The sequence below is a fragment of the Dermacentor albipictus genome, chromosome 1 (genome assembly GCF_038994185.2).
Source record: "Dermacentor albipictus isolate Rhodes 1998 colony chromosome 1, USDA_Dalb.pri_finalv2, whole genome shotgun sequence".
NCBI classification, from domain to species: Eukaryota; Metazoa; Arthropoda; class Arachnida; order Ixodida; family Ixodidae; genus Dermacentor; species Dermacentor albipictus.
The window spans coordinates 310528295-310543947 of NC_091821.1; the positions used below are offsets into that span (position 1 = coordinate 310528295).

The 15653-nt window shown below is 49.5% G+C and overlaps 1 protein-coding gene across 1 annotated transcript in view; it reads left to right on the plus strand.

The window, feature by feature from the left end:
• Nucleotides 1–15653, plus strand: part of LOC135906996 (phospholipid-transporting ATPase ABCA3-like) — a 45821-nt gene that overhangs the window by 25987 nt on the left and 4181 nt on the right. Inside the window, exons 14-23 of the mRNA XM_065438646.1 lie at nucleotides 568–817; nucleotides 3035–3111; nucleotides 6790–7151; nucleotides 7850–8140; nucleotides 11790–12066; nucleotides 12842–12967; nucleotides 13209–13442; nucleotides 13873–14081; nucleotides 14959–15252; nucleotides 15400–15587. Of these exons, the coding sequence (XP_065294718.1) occupies nucleotides 568–817; nucleotides 3035–3111; nucleotides 6790–7151; nucleotides 7850–8140; nucleotides 11790–12066; nucleotides 12842–12967; nucleotides 13209–13442; nucleotides 13873–14081; nucleotides 14959–15252; nucleotides 15400–15587 (2308 nt within the window). The remainder of the gene's footprint in view (nucleotides 1–567; nucleotides 818–3034; nucleotides 3112–6789; nucleotides 7152–7849; nucleotides 8141–11789; nucleotides 12067–12841; nucleotides 12968–13208; nucleotides 13443–13872; nucleotides 14082–14958; nucleotides 15253–15399; nucleotides 15588–15653) is intronic.

Here is a 15653-nt window from a genome sequence, read left to right on the forward strand (position 1 = left end):
GGAAAGCTGCGCATATCGCGTCCGTGCTCTCGTACATTGCGTAATTCGAACGTGGTGTGGCTCAGTGGACATCTGCTTCGGAGCACGTGGTCACGGTTTCGATTCGCGTGGCCGGGGAAGATATCATTCGAAAGCCGCTTGAAACGCTAAAACGCGCTCGCTGGTCAATATGAGTGCAGAGTGACGTGATATATACGGCCTCTCTCTCACCTGCTCTACCCAGCCTCTGGACGTTAAACCACGGCAATCTAATGGTTGATCGATGAGACAAGCCTACGCTGCGACGTTTTCACCAGGAAGAGTCGAGTAGTTTCATTCATATACGAGCAAATGGATTCTGACTGTCTACGTGTAGTGGGCAGAACGTTAATTCGCTCCCCGCGAGGCGTCGCCCAACACGCGACGTCCCGCGAAAGTATCCCCGAAAACGATGGACCAAGAAATGCGACTTCTACGTGCGCGTTGAACATGAATGATCGGAGACGGAATTACTCTGTCGTACATAATGCCGCAGAGCAATATAGCTCCTTGCCGAAAATCACTTCGACGCTTTCGCGGTGTGCGCAGGCGCAGGCTACCACATGGCGATTCTGAAGACGCCGAACTGCGACCCGCGCGCCGTGATGGACGAGGTCGCGGCGTTCGCGCCGTCGGCCGAGCTCGAGAGCAACGTGGGCGCCGAGATGGCGCTGCGCATCGGGCGCGGCGACCAGCCGGTCTTCAAGCACCTCTTCAGCCACCTCGAGGAGAACAAGGAGAAGCTCGGCATCGCCAGCTTCGGCGTCTCTGTCACCACGCTCGAAGAGGTCTTTCTTCGGTACGAATAGAGCGGGCTTAATCTGCGGCTCACAGGGGGGTCACTCACCATAGAAGATATTTAGCTGTAGGTTAAAATTATGGGGTTTTACGTGCCAAAAGCACTTTCTGATTATGAGGCACGCCGTAGTGGGGGACTTCGGAAATTTCGACCATCTGGGGTTCTTTAACATGCACCTAAATCTAAGCACACGGGTGTTTTCGCATTTCGCCCCATCGAACTGCGGCCGCCGTGGCCGGGATTCGGTTCCACGACCTCGTGCTCAGCAGCCCAACACCATAGCCACTGAGCAACCACGGCGGGTTAGGTGTAGGTGCAGAAAGACTTCAGAAAGCGAATCGCCCATGTTGTGACATTCGGCTTCACATAGCATTCCGGTATCAGTGACAAATTACTATTTACTAGCGTACCTCTAGAACCACGTGGGTTCCATTCCACTGCTTTGTCTTGGTCACGCTGTTGTAGTCGTTAACGTACTATTCAGTCGTGATCGTGTTACTGAATTTCTTTTAATGTGTTTCACCGGGATCTGAAGCCTCCCTATGTTACTATACCAGCTCCTTGTTCATTCGTTGGGCTCATGCTATATAAATCCTCTCGATTTCATTCGACCAATACACCAGACAATTCCTTGGTTATATTTTTCTAGCTCGTACTATCAACACTTCGCTACTAAGAAAGTGATCACATTGTGCCCAATTTAAGCGTTTTTGCGGGAAGCATAAATGCTCAGTGTTATTTAGCCGTATCTTTTACAGGTGTGCGAATAGCGAATAATAGATTTCGAATCGTATATCGAATCAAATCAAGAAAAAAACCGAATATTGAATATCAGATACTCTTTCACGAAATATATTGACTGCAAATTTTGGGCCAGAAAATACGGTGGTGCAGATGCTCGGGAGCCTCCTACCATTGCGTAAGAATATAGAAATTAAGAATTCAGTATGGTCTACTCTTACTAAAGGAAATACCAAATTAGTATGCCCGTATTGATTATAGCTCTGTTTTAGTATATAAAGGTCAGGAAAATATTTTTATCAATTGAATTTCTGTTGAATAAAATCAAGGGCATTTTTACGTCCCTGAAAGCGATGAATCAGTGCCTTTCTGTTGTACTGAATATCAATCAGGCCCTCAGTTTAATAGTGGACCTGTATTTTGCAGCACTATTTGATTTATTGCACAGTGTTGATTTCTAGATTTTTCTTCCAAAATACAGAAGGGATCCCAGCTTTACGCGTCAGGTGGGTTATAGTGCGGCGAATCTGCGCGACAGACCGAATGAGCGCGTGCATAACGTGCGTGCACGTGCCTTCATCCCCGGCGTAAACAGGCACCGTCCACGCCGTTTCATTGTCTGGTGCGGCGGGATGTGCGCCACCTGTCAGAGGTTCTGAAATATGGAACGTCACGGCAAGTTCGCGCACAGGCGGCGCCGAAATCACGTGAAATCAAGTTCGTTGCCGCGTATGCCACACGATCTGCGTGCCTATCGGCGACTAATGGGCCCCGTTTTCGCACATGCTTTCGCACTTTACGAAATACGCGCGGCTTTTGTGGTCGTTCCATGTATCCGTGTCGCGTTATCATTCCGATCGTCGACCCGGATGAGTCTTGCACCGATAGGGGCGGTCGACGCGGCGTAGTACGGTCGCCGCATCGGGCCGACGTCGGAGACCGCGTGGGGCTGGGCAGAAGCGCTCGCAGCGACCAAGTCCGCCACCGCGTCAGCCGGGGCGCCCCGTCTGCAGCGCGTGCGGTGCTTCTTGTGGGCCGAAGAAGTGAGGCGCTCGCTGTTCAGGCATCGAGCGCAAGGGGCTCCGCCGCAGCGCACGCGACATGTCGCACTGCGCCGGTCTCCACAGCGAATATATCGAATGATCGAAAAAAAAATCGAATAGCACATGTTTGATTCGGAAATGGAATAATTCGAACGTTCACTGATATATTCGCACACCGCAATTTTTACGTCTCCCACTGCGCGCTGCTTTGCTTAACCGCACCTATCGTGCTGCTGAAAGCACACGGCGATCAGCAACATTTTTCGAGCAATCTCGTCGGGCGTCGCTAGGAATTTGTCGACGCAAGCGCGCGCTCATTACGTAACCATGTCGCAACCTTCTCAATTAAATTGCACGCTCCGCAACAGTATGAATTGTTGGTTCACTCGCTCACTGAGCTGAGGCCTGGAACTTCGCATCTGTTGGTTCGCAGAGTTGGCGATTACGCTGCCACAGCAATGTCAAGACTTCGGATGCCAGAGCCTGATCAACTGCGCGACACTGAAGCCGGTAAGCTACATTCGACTGGCGTCTTATAGAATAGCAAGCTGTTGGGATAGTTGGTTCGACATGATTTTTTGCAAAGGGGAGCGCAGAAGCGTTGCAGAATAAAGGAGACGTGGACAGGAAAGACGCTCACTTGCAACTAAGTACATTTTCAGAAACAAACCACAAGGGACGTTGTTACGCATGTCCTGCCATCGAGAATTGCAAAAAAAATGTTTACATGTTTTTTTTTATGCGAAGCATATTACGAGGGCTCAACCCAGCTCCTCAGGCGCGGCGGTGACCATGAAATCACGTGACACCGTGACGTCACGACAGAGGAGAAGTGGCTTTGGCTCAACTCTTGCAAGACGGGCTGGGTGGGAATCGAACCAGGGTCTCCGGAGTGTGGGACGGAGACGCTACCACTGAGCCACGAGTATTTTTTTTTTTCTTTATTGCCTGTTTGCAGCACAAACCAAGAACACATTCAAACGCTAAAACATGTCAACCACACTTTGGCTAACATTATATATTAAAATCGCTTCAGCTTGATCAGTTCATCAAGAATAGCCACCCACTCGGGAGGCTCACTTTGGGCACGATATATTTCCCGAATATACGCGACACTTTCGATGAAGTTTATTCTCGCCGGACGGGCATCGACATCGGAGTGTCGCACTGCCATTCTCGTTTTCCACAGACTGTGGAGGCCAAGGAGCATAAACATATCGTACGGAACTCCTCCTTCGTTATCGGTTGGCAAATATCGAATACCAAGAGGTGTAATCGGTAGTTCTTTTTTAAGTGTACGTTGTAAGACATCCCAATGAAATATTGCATCCCAGCAATCGATGAAAACGTGTTCAATGGTCTCTGGCTTTTTACAAAGTAAGCAGTTTACTGTCCATGGCACATATATTCCTTTTTCGTCTAACCATGTTTTTACGGGTAGCGTGTTTGTGTGCAGCTTAAAGAAAAACGTTTTTTGAGAGGGTCTAACTGGCATTTTTTTCACCCGTTTCAGTACATCATCTCCTTGGCCTCCCCAGTTTACAGACCTGTGTACAACGCTTCAAAGCGGTACAAAAGCGCCTCTAGTGAATGCGGTGTTGCCTTAGAAACGCGCTGTTTCTAAGGCGTGCGTCTCTTGCTCAGGCGCACATTTCGTTGCCGCGCCGAACGCTGCTTTGCTCGACGCTCACCGCGTCCAATGCGGGGCGCGTAGTCGCTGCCCTGTAGCCCATTGTCTTACACCCCTTGGCGGGTCGACGGGAACGCTGTCGCGTTCCACTCTTGAAGGCGAAGAAGTAATGCATGAGTTGTTTCTTCGTCTAGCCGAACCAAATATAGCCAAGCAACAGCAGTTCACCAGGCTAAACAGTGGTTCAACAACTAAAATAAAGGCTAGTATGCTTCGCATCCTGGGCTTAACCTTACCTAAGCCACAGCCATTTTTTTACATAAAATTCACCTGAGAACAGGGCATGCATCACTACATCAATAATGACGGCATGCTGTAGGGTATAGCAACAACGGCGCATGCGAGTCGCCTGACAGAAATCACACACACACACAAAAAGAAACCTTCGGGAGGAGGGGGACAGAGGAGGGCGCGTATAAACTTCAGCCAAGCGCCAGGAACATAAATTCCTCAACCATCAGGTGCACCGACGGGGCACTAATACAAAGGTTACCATGAGCATGAATCCGACCAGCCTCGTGATCTAAAGATCTAAAAGCGGACTCGGAAGGAAAATTCTCGTGGCTAGTCATATTCACGCTTATGCTAACCTTTGTATAGTGCCCCGTCGGTGTATCTGGTGAATAGAAAATTTACGTTCCTCGCGCTTGGCTGAAGTTTATACGCCCGTCCCCTGTTTCCCTCCCCTCGAAGGTTTTTTTTTTTTTTTGGAATGACTTTTGTCAGGCCACTTGCACGTGCCGTTCTTGCTATCTCTTGCCCTATGCTGTCATTATTGATATAATGGTGCATGCCTCCTTGTTAGGCGAACTGTATGTAAAAAAAAAAATGTAAACATTTTTTTTTTCTCTATGGCAGTGCATGCGCAATAACGTTCCTCGCGGTTTGTCTCTGAATATATACTTAGTTGCAAGTGAGCGTCTTTCCTGTTCACGTCTCCTTTTTTCCGCAATGCTTCTGCGCTCCCCTTTGCAAAGATAAATTATTATATTTACTATGCTCAGCGTGGTTAAAGAATGTGCTTCATGCGGCGTGTGCGCAGTCTTTGTCAAAAGGAAAACGGGGAGCGCCTGCTACGACGCGGCAATTAGGCCCGGACATCGGGCGCCGGAGACTGCAGTTGTGTGGGGACTCTTTCGTCTCCAGTTTTAAAGCGAGCAGTGCAGATGCAAGGTGTTTTCGCGTGAAATTGAAGCGAGAGAATTTGCTTGAATTTTTTTTCCACAACAAAGAACGCTTTTCCGCCATATGAACAAAAAGAAACGTATTGAAATAATGCTTGTCTAAACTGATTTAATGCTGGTCTTGAGTGTTCCTTTAATAAATACGTTGAGAAAAAAAATTACGTGGGACAGACCAAGAAAACCGCTATTTCGCTACCTTTTAATTCAGACCACTCACACAAGTAATCGTAGGATAATGACGGCGCATGGACAGAAACACTAAATGAGAATCACAGAACTGTTAATTGGGCGAACTTGTACTCACCGGTTAAAGGTGTGAACACATGCATCGTTGTAAGTGCATTCTATATAGTAGTCGACGGTACTTGCGTTTATAGGTCGCCATGCACATCTCATTAAACAACACTGCCTTTCCATCGCCGACTCAGCAAGCGCGTCTTGCGCGAGAGTAAAAAAAAAAAACAATTAAATTATGGGGTTTTACGTGCCAAAACCACTTTCTGATTATGAGGCACGCCGTAGTGGAGGACTCCGGAAATTTCGACCACCTGGGGTTCTTTAACGTGCACCTAAATCTAAGTACACGGGTGTTTTCGCACTTCGCCCCCATCGAAATGCGGCCGCCGTGGCTGGGATTCGATCCCGCGACCTCGTGCTCAGCAGCCTAACACCATAGCCACTGAGCAACCACGGCGGGTAGTATTGCGCGAGAGTGATAGCATGAAAACGTGTTAATTCTTTCAAAGTGATCACTGGCAATAAATGAAAACAACTGCACGCTTGGAAATATCTTAAGCTGCGTCGCCGATCTCTAAGGCTGTCTTCTCCTCGTCGTTTCTGGCTGCGTTGCTGGGTGACAGGACCGATTAAGGTACAGACCTGGGCTCGTTTGTAACGTATGGCAAATCCAGAACCCACAAGGATATATCGCGAAATATTCGCACTCGGCTTTTCTTCTCAGTGCTGCTCCTTGTGCGGTTTAGATTTGCCGTGACAGGACCCCACAGAAAGGGCGTTCTCCTGAAAAGAATAAAATTGGGCGAACCGCACTTGCTTTGATAGTGAAATGCAACGACATTTTATTGACATTGTTTGACTAAGATTTTCTACCGTATTTAGAAGCAAAGCCATTATACGTCATTGGCGTTGGCACCGTGCTTTCCAACCCACTGTCAGGGTCAATTATTTTCCCAGTTGCGTTATTCTCTCGCTTACGAAGGTTCTCATCTCGGCAAAAATTACGCTTCGGGACCCCTCGGTGCACTGTGTAGCTTCAGAGTGCGAGGCACGGGATGGCACTTCTGCGTTCCGCAGACACGCTTCTGGGCGCGCTGCACTTCACGGACCCGCTGCGCCACGGAAGCCGGGGGGACAGCAGCGCCCCCCCGCGGCGCAACGGCGGCTCGCGGCTGCTGCTGCAGCAGACGTGGGGCCTGCTCGTGCTGCACTCGCTGCATAGCCGGCGCAACTGGGCCTTCACGCTGTCGCAGCTGCTCGTGCCGGTGTTCGTGGTGGCCTACACGCTCACCTGGATCGACAGCCTGCCCAAGGTGCACAAGCCGGGGCCCCGCGTGCTCGACGTGAACCAGGTTTTCGCCAGCGACGTGCCGTACGCCTTCCACGGAGGGGCGTCTGCCTCGCTGGCCAAGCAGTTCAAAAAGCAGTTCTCCAGCAAGGTACGGCGCCCCACCACCAGGGAAACAATGGAACGGTGGCGTTTTCCAGAAAGGCGTTGTTGCCCGTACCGCAACGGGCGTCGGATTCGCAATGCTAGCCTGGAGCGTTGAAGGTCACATGTAGGGACGTGTCTAGTAATTTAGGCACTCTGCGAGTTCGTAAGCCCCTGAGTATCCACGGACAGAGGCTTCGTAGTGCTGAGGTTGGGCCGTCGATTGTTGATCGGGTGATTGGCCCGACCACTTGGAAAGGTTGTCTTGAAAGAGAATCGAATGGTATTTAGCACGAAGCTACAAAAGTGGTTTTTATCCAATTTTTCGAAGCCACTCGGCAAGTAAGACCTGTCGACAAGCCATGCGTCAGGGATCCAGTTGCCCAGCTGGAGCTTCGATTGGGACGCGGTAGAAGAGCAAGCTTTGGAGCAACAATAGGTCTGGTCACAGGCGCTTCTGACAGTTGGCGGTACTGCCAAGGCATTAATAGCCGCAAGGTTTGTTCCAGCATGTCCCGAGGTTAGACGTGCGCTGCCCTATCGTGGAGACATGGTTTGAGTGCTATGTTTTCCGTCACGACGCTTGATGCCACTGCATCTCGTAAGGACCTCCCGAGTCGACTTGGCGTAAAAGCGGTTACGTCGGATTGTTCTATTCGTTTCGCTCACATCGAGATAATCTAAGCCGAGCGTACTCGCCCCTAGGTGACTCCAATACTGGTGGAGGCGGGAAGCGTGGAAAGCTACCTGGTGAACGCATCCGTGCTAGAAGGCAACACCTTCCTGACGAGCACGCTGATCGCGGCCAGCTTCGAAGACGAGGAACCAGGTAGCCGCGTTCGCTCGGCTAGGCTTCTGTTCAACAACCAGGTGTACCACACGCCGGCGCTCGCCATGGCCGCCTACCAGAGGGCGCTGCTGCACGAGACGTTCGACAACGCGTCACTCAAGCTCACCGTGGTCAACCATCCGTTCCCTCGGGTGGTCGAGGAGAAGGTAGGCGATCTTCGCTCGAGGCGAACCGGACACTAGAAAGTAATAGTGTCCTGTCTCAAGTACAACCATGCAGACTCGTACACCCACCCTTCCCTCTCGGGGGGTGGCAGAGACGGTCAGCATTTTGGTTTTTGTCTTGCGTTGCGTGCACTAATCAAATGTTACTTCATACACATTTGTGAAATGTGCTTTCACCTTCCCATCTGTCAGAGGGCAGCTTGGCGTATCGCGGTACCTACGAAATTAAAATTTGCGTACACTGCGTCATGTCGCTTCTGGAGATTTCCGATAAAATTAGCAGACGACGTTGTGACATGCCGCAGCTTCTGAAGATCAATATGTCGAAAGGGGGCCACCACAGACATCACTCTATCCACGCAAACGCAAATATATAGCGCCTGCATGTAGGGTTACAGATAAGTGAAAAAGTTCATTCACAGAACACCATGCGTCGTCTAATGATTAAACTTTACCGTAGCTTTCTCTCATTCTAAAGGCTTAATACGTGACTTTCCTATATTCATAATGACAGCTCTTCGTAGGCAAGAACATATGGTAAACAACATATGCGGGCCAAATATTTAGCGATATATATAGCCAATAGTACGGCGAATGAGTAGCTGCTGCCATTCTAACAATAAAAAAACGTACACTTGCCAAACTAGAAAAAAATAAAGAAAACGACGTTTGACTTGACCTAAAGAATGGCATTCTGTGCTTTCACTCCATTGTGAATAAGAGACTCGTACGGATTCCGAAACGTCAGGTTTTTACTTTTTTCTGCTTTTGGCGTGTACGTTTTTTCAGACAACGTTCTATACTGCTACTGTACTACAATAAATATGGTATGCGGTGACCATCAACGCGATTTTGACGATCACAGCCAGTGATTACCGAACAAAAGTAGACGGAAAAGACACAGGGCAGCGCTTGTCTTATCTTTATAGAGTGAAACCGTGTACCTCCCCCCCCCCCCCCCCCCCCAACCCTATGCATTTGTCGTGTCCGTGGGCAAAAGTAACCTCTTTCGTGGGCCGATCCCGGAGGTAGTGCAATACTGGGCCGACCCGCAGCGACATAGCAGGGAGTCCAGTCAGTCTCACCTCCTGTTTGCTACCCTGCATTGGATAAAGCGGATATAGGTATGAGAAAGCAAGCGGAGAGAAACAATACATAGTACAAGAAACGGGCGCGTCAAAGCCATCAGTGGCTTGAGGGACATGGCCCGGTAAAATCAGCGGACAAATGCGCAATATTTACTTTACCATCGACATATAACAAGATAATGTAGGAGGATTAACAGTTAGGAAGCTTAACACGAACAAGAAGCAAAACATATAGCAGGAATCAACAATCAACACCAAGACGGTAAGATGTACATGTTTTGGAAATGGTGACCTGCATATTTTACAACTGTTGAAGCAATAATAATAATAATAATAATAATAATAATAATAATAATAATAATAATAATAATAATAATAATAATAATAATAATAATAATAAATGAAAGCATTCAAGATGCACTGTTTCAAGTCGATGGGTATACTGGGATCGTTTGTGAACAGCCCATGGACTTACGAGCATTGCCATATACGCAAGGGACCGACTGCATGTACCACTATACACCCTTGCCTCGCAAGAGGACCATGCCACCGACCGTGCGAATGTGCCGTACAAACGAAAGGCAGAATTGTCATATCCACTGTGCATGTCTCCAGGCACACCCGAGTTTTTTATTTATTTATTTATTTATTTATCATACCCTCAGGGCCATTACGGCATTATAGAGGGGAGTGGTTACAAGCAAAAACGGGTAAATTCAACAAACAGGAGCTACTAGTGCAGAAAATTATGTGTATAAACAAAACTATTTAACAAATGGCACCTAGATATACAATGTTAGCTAAGGCATTTGTGAGTACAGGTTGAACAATATGAAAAAAAAAGGTTCCTAGTTATACAGTGTTAGCTATGACATTCTTCAATAATTGGTGATCTGCGATAGTGGCTATCGAGGCGGGGAGGTGATTCCACTCATTGGAAGTGCGTGGTACAAATGACTGCAAAAAAGCGTTGGATCTGCAAAATGAAATGTCAACCTTATGAATGTGGTCTAGTCTGGGTGATACATACGGAGGCGGAGAAATAAGTTTGTTGCGTAGCAGCGGGTGATGAAATAATTTATGAAAAAGGCACAAACGGAACAATTTTCGACGTGATAACAAGGATGGTAGGTTAAGGCTAAGATTTCATGGCACTGATACTCGCGGTTCTATTATAGTTAGAAAGAATGAAACGAGTAGAGTTATTCTGAACCATTTCCAGTGAGTGTATTAGGTTTGCTTGACCTGGATCCCAGATTGAAGCAGCGTACTCAAGTTTGGGTCGTATTAGAGTTTTATAGAGGATTAATTTTAAGGAAGAAGGTGCTTTGGAAAAGTTGCGTCGTAAGTAACCTAGCATTCTGTTAGCGTTACTTATTATATGGGTGATGTGGGTATTCCAAGTAAGATCAAAGGTGATGTGAAGGCCAAGGTACTTGTAAGTTGTTACCAATTCTAATGGAGTGTTATTAAGGGAGTACACAGGTGGTACACTGGTAGTTCGAGATACACGCATGAATTTACACTTGTTAGCATTTAGTTCCATTAACCATAAATTGCACCATGCAGAAATGGCATTAAGGTCAGCTTGGAGCCTGGTAACATCCTCGTCGCGAGTTATTTCGTTGTAAATTACGCAGTCGTCAGCAAATAGGTGAATTTGAGATGAAACACAGGAAGGTAAGTCGTTAATATATATGAGAAATAGGAGGGGTCCAAGCACGGAGCCTTGTGGTACACCTGAATAAACAGGACAACACGAATAAACAGGACAGAACGAGAAGTTCACGACCACGCACTTTGCATAGGTTAACCGTGTTAAGACTACCCCTGTGACCATCGTTAGAGCGTTCAATGTGGACATTTCAAAACCAGACAAGAAATTGGTCCCTCAGTTTGTGCTTGAAGAATTTCGTTTGAAGTGCCACACCAATCCAAGTCATTCATCCACTCAACAATGGTTGTGTATAGATTTAACTTTGGCCAAGATTCTGTCTAAGGTTGTAACCGAACCAATCAGTGTATATCGCAGTAATCGCAACGCTATCGTCACTACCATTACCAAATGACGAAAATAAATAGATGCACCCTTGTCTAACCCTGTGCGATGTGCTACAACTTCGCTGGTCATCCACCTACAGTTAGTGGACTGGCTCCTCAATTTTTTTTAGCCGCGTTTTGTTTTGCTTTAGCGTCAAACGAGATCAGAACCAACCCGAAACTGTTACAGTTGAAGTTCATATTAGCTACATCTGAAGGTTCTATTAAAAACCCGACTGCTGCTCGTATGAGCGTCCTTTCAGCTTCGGCCACAGAGTGTGTCCTCGCAGCTGACCGAGATTTTGGACCCGTATCTACGCTGCTCTTAAGTCGGAGCGTTCCGGCATCGGCCGCTGTTTGAGCTCCCTCCAGTTACAAAACTGATCGGCATGACTAAATTCGCTAACGATAACGAGACGTTCGCTACAACGAAGACCAAACGCGGACGGCAGTTTGAGACGTTTTGTGAACGTTGGCACATCTGCGAACTTTATCTTTGGCAGGCCAACAAGCTTATCACAATGCACCGCGAGAGCTTCCAGATAGGCCAGCAGACCATCTTCGGCACCTCGTTCCTGATCGCCAGTTTCTCGGTGTTCCTGGTGGTGGACCACGTGAGCAACTCGCGCCACCTGCAGCGCATCTCGGGCCTCAACATGATCGCCTATTGGGCGGCCTACGCCATTTGGTCGCTGCTCCTCTACATCTCATCGTGCCTGCTCGTCATGTCCACCTTCCGCCTCTTTAACACCCAGGGCTTCACCGAGCTGCGCGAGCGAGGTGCGCCCTACACGCGCTGAGCGTTACTGGCAGCGCGTCTCGTTGGTGCGTTAGTGGACGGACGCAGTCAGGACGCCTGGCGCTTTCAAAGCTTGCTCGTAACCTGTAGCCAAGTTCGCAAAGCTTCTTGTTCGTAAGTGCTATTTGCCACTCGCCAACCAGCCGCCTTCGATAATATTATATGTATGATGTCACTTCTGGCTGGCATCTGCTTTTCTCAATGATATCGTGAACAATTTTACCGTAATGACTTTTCTGTGAACACGGGCCCCGTTTTGCCTTCGACCCCTCACCCTCTGTCATTATGGCACTGGATTAGTATGTAACTACAGCAGCTTAGATTATATACTTTAGTACATGTTTACAAAAAAGTTGAACTCAGACAGAGATTATTACAATTGGTGCTGCTATGGTGGGAGCGCAATAAGATACGGAAGCGATCACTATAGTTTTTTTAATCTTTTTTAGCAAATACAGTCACTATAGAGGATTCAGGCATGAGAACCGGTGCCGAACCGACCCTGCCCGGGCATGCGGCGCTTCAGCGCTGACAGTATATATTCAGCGTGCAGCGAAGTCCCGCCCTTCCTTCGCACGCCGTTCTCTGTATGCTTTTGAGGAGCTCCCGCCCCCCCCCCCTCCAACTCGCCCCATTTTCTTTGTAATTTAGGCTACCTTGGATGTGCTACTGACTGTAGTTGTTCATAATACATACAGGCGCTAAGATGGGCAAGCGCAAGTGTTCACTTGAACTGTGTACCTTATGTCTTTCCAGCGGTAATGTTCCTGCTGTTCTTCTACTTCGGCATCTCGTGGCTGCCCATGATCGCGGCGATGTCGTTCTGCTTCCGCACCCACACGGCCGCCTACGTTCGTATCGCCACAGTCTTCTTCGCTGCAGGTGCGCTTAATAAGGTGGCATGACGCGCATATACCTTTCGGGACCATATTTTGGGTCCAGCGATTTCGTGGTGATTGGCTTACACCAGCAAGCTAAGTCCCGCCACGCCGCGCACCGCGTCATGCCAAAAGTATGGCGGACGAAAGGGATTGGTGGAGAATAGGGCCGTCGCACTTGAAGAAAGCGCCTTGGTTCGACCTTCCAAGTCATTAATATCACTTCTTTTGCCTTCCCGTGCCAGGCGTGTGCGGCCTGGTGTTGGTGGCGGTGCTCGAGTGGAGGGGCAAGCCCGGTTTAGAGCACGTGATCGACACCGTGGACACGGCTTTCACGTACATGCTGCCGATGTACGCGCTGGGTCGAGCCTTCTGCAGCCTGTACCGCAACGCGCACTTCAACATCGTCTGCAACGACTACTACACGCAAAACGTCCTCTGCGAGATCGCGCCCAACCGGGCGCGCTATTGCTGCAAGGGTAGGCGCGTTCCGACACTCTATATAGAGCAGAGCAGAATATATGACATTGTGAAAACCATATGAATCACTATAACATGTTCCGCGTACCATTTAGAGGCACTGCATTTGCCTCGCATCGTGTCAGATAAGTACAATGTATTTGGTACCATTATCACAGAATATGGGTAAAAGCCGGAGCGCTTTTCCCTTTCGCTCCTACCTCGATGATTACTGGCATTAACGATATGGCAAAGGCCGCCATTTAATTTTACATTGTGTCAGTGCCGGCGTGTCACAACGTTGCGACAAAACTTTGGCATGTCTGCTGTCACTGAGAAGTCGTGTCCATCCTCGTGTACGTCTTCGTAACGTACAAACAGCAGTCGCCATTTAAAAGGTAGCTGCGACGTTGCTCGCTCAGCGGACGTGCATTGGTGTGCTTGTCGCAGACTACTGTCGTCAGAACGAGTGCATCGACTGGCAGCCGGACTTGCTGTCGTGGGGATCGCCGGGCATCGCGCGCGCACTGCTGGCGTTCATCCTGCACGCGCTGCTGGGACTGGCCGTGCTCTGCGCATGCGAGGCGAAGGCCGGCTTCTTCACCGAGCGGCTCACCGTCAGCGGCTCGGCTAGACGCACGTCGGTCACACCTAACGAGGTCAGTGCCACCAATGCTGTTCCGCTGCAAACGACATCGTTTGCGAGCCACGACGGGCGTAGCAGAAATACCACGCCTGGATCGGCACGCGCCGATCCAGGCGTGGTGGAAATACATTTACAGGCGTCGTGGGAATACATTTTGAGCTACCGTACCAGTCAAAACTGACAAACGCGGCGATCTTGATAGCTGGTACGGATTGGAGCTATAGCAATCGCTGTCGTATATCTCCCGTGTCTTCGTCAGCCTTGAGCTACGTAATGTGTCACAAGTCGTTTCTTTCTAAACCATTTTCCTGTATGATTTTGACAGGACTATCAACATGCCAAAGAGGAAGCAAACCGAACCATTGATTTGTCAGTAGAAGTATAGTAAATATGGCAAATCAGTTTTGTGGAAGACTGCAAGGCGGAGGAAGGTTCACGAAAAGAAAAACTGCCACCCACCTGAGTGTAGCGCCACGCTATGAAGAAAACTCATACGGTTTTCTCAAAGAAAGATTCGCAGTTGAATAAAGTTCCTTGAGATGCGCACGCACAGTACCGTTAGCGCTGAAGTGCCGGCCGGTCTCGTAAAGGGAGTGTATAGTTTCAGTTCGTTACAACGCGTTCGTCATAGGCGCGTCGTCGACGGTAACGCGCCCACCCAGCGCCAGCAGGCATCTTGCACGCTTGCAACTGTGTACTTCTGCCGGATACAGCACGAGGAAACTGTGTAGACTGATACTAGAACGTCTCATAACGAGTAAAAACAAACAAACAAGAGCACACACGTGGCTGCCAGTTCCGGATTATAGGTCCTTGTGTTAGACCGCGTCAGCGCTTTAACACGTCACTGAACCGTGTTCCCGTGCTGTTCGTCTCCTCGGCGTCAGCAGCAGATGCAGGAGGACGATGACGTGGCCGAGGAGAAGGAGCGCGTGCTCTCTTCGAGCGTGTCGGAGCTGGCGAAACGCGACGTGCTGGTGCTGCGGCGGCTGTCGCGCGTCTACGGCTCGTTCTGCGCCGTGCACGAGCTCTCGTTCGGCGTGCGCAAGGGCGAATGCTTTGGCCTGCTCGGCATCAACGGCGCCGGCAAGACGACCACCTTCAACATGCTCACCGCCACCATCGGGCCTAGCGCTGGCGAGGCCTTCGTCGACGGCTATTCGGTCACCAGTGATACGAAGCAGGTGAGCCCTGCACTGGAATATGCGGTGAGAACAGAAACGGAACCAAACGCTCTGGCCATCGGCTGTCGAACTGTAAGTGCTTGTGGGCCTGCTCACTCTGCACTTCAGTCGCACGGGCCAAGTTCAGCTCGGTCGCCATCCGCGCAGGTTCGCCGGCGGATCGGCTACTGCCCGCAAACGGACGCGCTGCCGGGCTTCCTGACAGGCCGCGAGGTGCTGACGCTGTACGCGCGCATCCGGGGCATACCCGAGAACCGCCTCGGGGTCGTGTGCCGCGCGCTCGCGCAGCTCTTCTACTTCACGCCCCACTTGGACAGCACACTGGACACCTACAGGCACGCTGCACGCTCCTTGTGGAAAACGCAGTACTGTTGTTTCAGGGCGCACAGGCGCGTGACCTT